Source organism: Pipistrellus hanaki, assembly GCF_964339955.1.
Source record: "Pipistrellus hanaki genome assembly, chromosome: 5".
Taxonomy (NCBI): Eukaryota; Metazoa; Chordata; class Mammalia; order Chiroptera; family Vespertilionidae; genus Pipistrellus; species Pipistrellus hanaki.
In genome coordinates, this window is record NC_140507.1 from 78,058,251 (window position 1) to 78,065,043 (window position 6,793).

Below are 6,793 nucleotides of genomic sequence, written 5' to 3' on the forward strand. Positions count from 1 at the left end.
AGGCATATAATAGGAATATTTAGGTACTATTTCTAAGTTTTTGGTAAAAAAAAAAAAATACGTGATATGGACAGTTTGACTTGCATTTTCTCATAGCCTCATAGTGTGGGAGGGAGAAGGACATGGATATAACACAGTTGAAGGGGCTATGGTATATTGTTGTGTGTGTATGTGTAAGTGTGTGTGTGTGTGTGTGTGTGTGTGTGTGTGTATGTGTTTGCCTTGAAAATTGAGAGCAGTCCTCAGAGCAGAGCTGCTTGAACTCATTATTCCCATGTGACTCTAATATCAAGAGAAGGTAATAAGGAGGAGATCTGTTTCTATTCACTGGATGCTTTTTCAATCAGATTAATGAAGTGTAAGATTTATAGAGTGTGCACAGGCACCCTCTATGACTTGAAGTTTCAATAGCAACATGCAGACTACCATCTTTCACCCCGCTCTTTCTTGCTCATTCCTCCGGATAATCTGGTTGTTTTGAGCCCTGCTTTTCTAAAACCATCTTTCACCCCGCTCTTTCTTGCTCATTCCCCCGGATAATCTGGTTGTTTTGAGCCCTGCTTTTCTAAAACAACCATCTTCTCAGGGCCTTTGCACTGGCTGTTCCTTTGCCTGGCAAGAACTTCCCCCTTTGTCTGGTGCCAGCTCTTCACTGAGGTGTCTCTTTTCCTGGTAACTGTCACTTGTTGGCAAGTCTTGGCTAAACTCTATAGAAAGAACACCCTCTATGCACTCTCTCCATGAATGTGACTTACTTTTCTTTATAGCATCTTCACCACTGCATATGTAATATCATTGGTATTTGATTAAATCCTTTCACCATCATTGATTTGTAGAGACTTTTATTTTTCAGCATCCCATATTATGAACAGTGCATGAGGCCTGGTGTATAGTCAATATACAGGGTGTCTTCCAAAAATGTATACACATTGTATAAGCTGATAGCTCAATATTGAAAATAAAATGCATTTTAATAAAATTGCCTTCATTATTATTCAAATTGCGGGCACACATTTTTGGGGGATACCCTTTCTTTACCTCAAGTGAATGACACACATCCTCAATAAATCAGCAATATGCATTATGTTTAAAGAATTGATTGATGGTAAAAAAATAATTTAAGTGAAGGGCAACAGAAATGAATTAATGGAAACCAGCACATACACCAAATACAGAAATTATTTTCTGATTTTAAAATATAAATATGTCACTTAGTCTCAGTTTCTAATGCCTGCTAATATGAAAATTAGTTAACTTTTTCTATTTTTTTTTTTTTTTTTTTGTAGTCAGCTCTGACACATGGAACCAGGCAATGGTACACAAATTTCAGAATTTCTTCTTCTGGGACTTTCACAGGCAGTGGAACTACAACCCCTCATATTTGGGCTTTTCTTTTCCATGTACCTGGTCACTGTGTTTGGAAATCTGCTCATCATCCTGGCTGTCAGCTCAGACTCCCACCTCCACACACCCATGTACTTCTTCCTCTGCAACCTGTCCTTGGTAGACGTCTGTTTCACCTCCACCACCGTCCCAAAGATGCTGTGGAACATCCAGACACAGAGCAAAGCCATCACCTATGAAGGCTGCATCACACAGATGTATTTTTATACACTCTTTGTAGTGCTGGACAACTTTATCCTAACAGTGATGGCCTATGACAGGTATGTGGCCATCTGCTACCCCCTGCACTACATGGTCATCATGAACCCCCGGCTCTGTGGACTGCTGGTTCTGCTGTCCTGGATGATGAGTGTCCTGATTTCCTTGCTACATAGTTTAATGGTGCTGCGGGTCTCCTTCTGCTCAGACTTAGAAATTCCCCAATTCTTCTGTGAAATCAATCAGGTGCTCCAACTTGCCTGTTCTGATACCTTTCTTAACAACATTATATTGTATTTTTTAATTGTGCTATTAGGTGGTGGGCCTCTTGCAGGGATCCTTTACTCTTACTCTAAGATAGTGTCCTGTATATGTGGAATCCCATCAGCTCAGGGGAAGTATAAAGCATTTTCTACCTGTGCCTCTCACCTCTCAGTTGTCTCCTTATTTTATGGTACAAGTTTTGGAGTTAACTTCAGCTCTGCTGTTACCCACAGTGCACACTCAAGTGCAACAACCTCGGTGATGTACACTGTGGTCACACCCATGCTGAACCCCTTTATTTACAGTCTCAGGAACAAGGACATAAAAGGGGCCCTGCAGAGATTTCTTGGCAGGTAAGCTTTTCAAGGGCCAACTGTACTAGTCTGAAGAAGTGACCATGAATGAAGGGTTCAAAGGCCCATCAGAGCCCGTTTTTCTGACACCAATAAGTCAATCTTTGAACCATATGTAATTAAAAATTCTCATCTGATGAGTTACTTTAGCATAATTTATTCTCTTATGACATTTATCATTCAAAGGAATATTTCTAATGTTTCCCTGAAAGAATAGTCATGAATTCCATTACCCCTATGGACAAAACTACATTTGAGTACTGAGGGTTCTTATATAATTTTATTGTAGAGTAAAATTGAGACCATAGTCTTTTTAAAAATATATATTTTATTGATTTTTTTTTTTACAGAGAGGAAGAGAGAGGGATAGAGAGTTAGAAACATTGATGAGAGAGAATCATGGATCAGCTGCCTCTTGCACACTCCCTACTGGGGATGTACCACAGCCAAGGTACATGTCCCTGACAGGAATCAAACCTGGGACCTTTCACTCTGCAGGCCAAAGCTCTATCCACTGAGCCAAACCCGTTTGATTGAGACCATAGTCTTTATGGTACACATTTAATAATTAAAGAGTGGATATGATGTCTATGTGTAAGGGTCCTTATTCATTCGGGTGAAAAATTACCTGGAGAGTTTTATGTGCTTTGTCTTAACTATTTTCCTGTTTGGGCTGAAAATCTTTCAATATGCTCCCTGCAAATGTGGCTCCTTCTAGTGCTCCAAGTTAAATATCCCCTTTTCTAGAGTTTTCCAAATCTCCCAAAGAGACAGTGAGTGAACAATTTTCATATCATAAATATATGTCTGAATGAAGTTTATCTAACACATATTTTCTCCATAAGTCACCTCGCAGCCTTCTTGTATTTAGAGGCACTAGATAGGTTTCAGCGCTGTACGTGGGGGCCAGTTTCAACACTGAAATCACCAACAGGAAGACAAGACTGTGAAACATGTGGCATTACAAAGACTATGAAAACTACAGCTCTTATGGTATCAGTGCTGAAACAAGAAGGCAGAGTCTTACCTTGTTGGACCTCAGATTAGAAGCGGCCAGTAAGCAATTCAGATTGTTCTCTTCTCTGGGCATGTCTGAGAATGACCTCTGAGTTCTAAGTTAACACTTTATGGCACAGGAGTTAATAATGGATCAGGAATGCATATTGAAAGATTTCATGTTAAACCTAGAGTTGGAAAGATGTGGTTGATTACCTGATCCAGGCTTCAGGTAAGACTGCAGCCCTAGGCAACACCTGTACAGCAGCCCCTGAAAGACTCTGAAGCAGGAGCCATGCAGATGTGAGAGAGTTCCAGGCAGAGGAAACAGAGAGTGTAAAGGTTCTGAGATGAAACTTAGCTTCCAATAAGTGAAGGCCAAGCAGGGGATGAGGAGGGAAGTGATATCAGAAGGGCCATTTGGAATGCCTTATGGACAGGATGGTATCCCCATTTGGGGCCTGACCAACTGAGCTGTTGGTGGAATCATATACTAAAAATGGAAAAATCAGCGTGAAGACTCCAAGACAGCCCCCATGATCCCTGCCTCCTGGTATCTGTGTGTAATATCCTCTCCTTGAGTGTGGACAAGGCCTCATGACTCACTTCTAACAGTAGAGTAAGACCAAGTGGTAAAATTTTACTTTCAAAATTTGGTTACAGAAGATTGAGATTTCCATATTGCTCCCATGGCACTCTCCCTCTCTCTCTACCTTTCTTTCTTCCTCTCCCTCCTCTTCTTCATCTCCCCCTTACCTTCTCCTTCCCCCTCTCCTTCTCCCTCTCCCTCCCTTTCTCTGGTGAAACCAGCTGCCACATTGTAAGTTGCCCTATGGAGAGACCCATATGGCGAGAAGCTAAGAGCTGCCTACTGAACAGCCAGTGAGGAACTTAATCTTGTCAACAAGTAAGTTTGGAAATGGACTCTGCCCTCATCAAACCCTCAGCTGACACTGTTCCCATTAGAGACTCTGAAGCTAAGAAAGCAGAGAAGCCATACCTCATTCCTGGTCCACAAAAACTTTAAGATCATAACTATTTGCTGTTATTTTAGGCCCTTAGGTTTGGGACAATTTGTTGCATATCAATAAATCACTAACACAACATATTTGACCAGCGATTAAGAGGCGAATCAGGAGTTCTAGTGTTTGCCTGGTTTAAATAAGATTGTAATAGATGTCTGCCTTGGGCTGGTTTCCCTGAACTGCAGAGCCTGAGATCAGGATTCAGTGCAGGTCCATTATTAGCAGTGGATCTTACAAAGCACGAGTAGAGAAGAAGGGACATGAGATAAGGAGGTATAGGCAGCAAATCATGAGATTTTGAATGAACAATTTCTGTATTGGTCACTGGTACTCAGTCCCTCCAGTGACCTCTGTGAGGATGTAGGACACACCCATGAGGAATGAGGGAGCTGGGTTATTGATCCACAAATAGTGATGGAGGGTGATTCCCAGGGGAGATAGCTCCCTATCAATTCTGACTTGCAGCCACAGGCGACAGAAAGCCCCAGGCAGAGCATCTCGGTGTTCACCTGAACAGAGACCACAGGGAGATGAAAGAGGCACAAAGACTGATTGTTCCCTGGGCCGCTGTTCTACAATGTCTTGCTTGGCACATTGCTTGACAGATCTTGTCTTAATGTAACATTTTGCTATTTCAATCATCATGCATGTCTTGCATTAATTTTTATTTTTTTTAAAAAACACTGCATTCTACTAATAGTCATCTTGACTATTGAGTTCCTTGGTGTCTCTTAAATTTTGCTTCAATTCTTACCATCATCTTAGCCCTGGGGATCATGGATGAGGTCATCAGCACACATGGGTGAGGACTCAGCTGTCAGCTGCCACATCCGAGTTAGGGTGTTCTCAGTTCTGCTCTAGTAACATGTGCACCTCAAATCTCCATGTTAAAGCATCAGAGGTTTTCCTTCTCACCTGGGTACCCTTTGCATACAAAGGAAAGAAAACAGTGTGTGGCCACTGTAAGCCTCCTATGGATTTTTTTCTCTTTGTTTTTAATATATTTTTATTGATTTCAGAGAGAAAGGGAGAGGGGAGAGAGAGAGAGATAAAAACATCAATGATGAGAAAGAATTATTGATAGGCTGTGTCCTACATGCCCCCTACTGGGGATGGAGCCTGCAATCAGGCCCTGTGCCCTTGAATGGAATCAAATGTGGGAACCATCAGGCCTTAGGCCAATGCTCTATCTGCTGAGGCAAACAAGCTAGGGCTGGATTTTTTTCTTAATGTAGTGAAATAAATGTAACATAAAAATTACCATCTTAACCATTACTTAAATGGACAGTTCAGGGGCATTAAGTACATTCACATGCAACCATCACCACCATTCATCTCCAGACTGTCTTATCTTCACAAACTGGAACTTGGTTCTTATTAAACATTCATTTCTTCTCTCCCCTCTCAATCTCACCATTAAAGTTTTGTTTGAACTTTCCGTCTAATTATAAGTAGTGATATGAATTTAGTTCAATCCAGCCAGCAGAAATTGACTAGCAATTTTTAATTGTATTTATTATACAGACTATTCTAGAAGGTTCCTTTAGTGTATACTGTTGTACTTTCTGTCCCAGAAACTTGAGGGTGTGCCAATACCACAAAGTCATCAATGAGAACAGGGATGGTCCCTCTTCATCATAATTAGACATGTCATCTGCAATCATTGTGCTGAAGTCTAAAAGAAAATTCCAGGTATCTTTTGGAATTGGTTGTTTACGATGTCCCAACAAAAATTTATTCCCTAAGTAGAATTTAAAGTTTCCATTAAGCACTAAGTTCCAATAGGCAATGGCCATATCTAGATCTAATCTTTTTTTGTTTTGGATTCTTTGCAAAATTAAAAATATCTCATAAAAACAACAACATGTAAACTGGTAAAAAAAAAAAAAAAAAAAAAAAATCCTTAAATTATGCTGGTCCTTTAATCCCTACTCCATGTTATGTGTCTGGGGTTCTGTTCTGTCCCTTCTAATTCTGTCAGGCCGTGCATGAACTCTTGTCTGGAGGACCTGCACTGTGTTGCCGCTCTGAACTTCCATGCAATGATCATCACAGAACTGCTGTATGCCATGTATTCCAATTTTATTTTGACTTTGAGGATCTTTGTATCTAGTGCATAGACGTTTTAACTTCTTCCTGTACAGTGATCCTTTTACACTGTCTCATTAATAAAACTTGGGATTTGCAAAAAAAAAAAAAAAAAAAAAAAAAAAAAAAAAAAAAAAATTGGTCTGTTGCAACATCTAACTTCTAGTCATTTTGAGACAGGCAACTTACTGCTGGTTTTTCACTAGGTTGTGTGAAGATCATAAAGCAACCATGGGTATCCTTCTGCAATGCTGTTAACTCGATCATCTTGTGTCCTCCAGGCCCCTTCCCTCCTCCTCCAGCCTCAGGGTGAATGGAGGATAGACGGCTCCTTGCCCAGGCTCCTGGGCTCCAGTTCATGCACATGTGAGGCAGCCCTTGGCACAGCCTAGAAAGCAGTCCTGGGCCTGGGAGAGGCAGAGGGCTGGGGGCAGGTGTTAGGAGCCCCACATGGGTTTTCTCCTG

At 41.0% G+C, this 6,793-nt stretch overlaps 1 protein-coding gene and 1 pseudogene across 2 annotated transcripts; one reads left to right on the top strand and one right to left on the bottom strand.

Annotated features, from left to right (window-relative positions):
- Positions 1-1,299: 1,299 nt before the first annotated feature.
- Positions 1,300-2,223, top strand: LOC311623649 (olfactory receptor 7A5-like; the record flags this gene model as incomplete). Its single annotated transcript, XM_084886021.1, has 1 exon — positions 1,300-2,223. One exon carries the CDS (start codon positions 1,300-1,302, stop codon positions 2,221-2,223), a length of 924 nt encoding a protein of 307 aa, XP_084742147.1.
- Positions 2,224-5,770: 3,547 nt separating this feature from the next.
- LOC311623360 (DCN1-like protein 1) lies at positions 5,771-6,550 on the bottom strand (annotated as a pseudogene). Its single transcript has one exon. The product of its transcript is annotated as a DCN1-like protein 1 (transcript).
- Between the last annotated feature and the right edge of the window lie 243 nt (positions 6,551-6,793).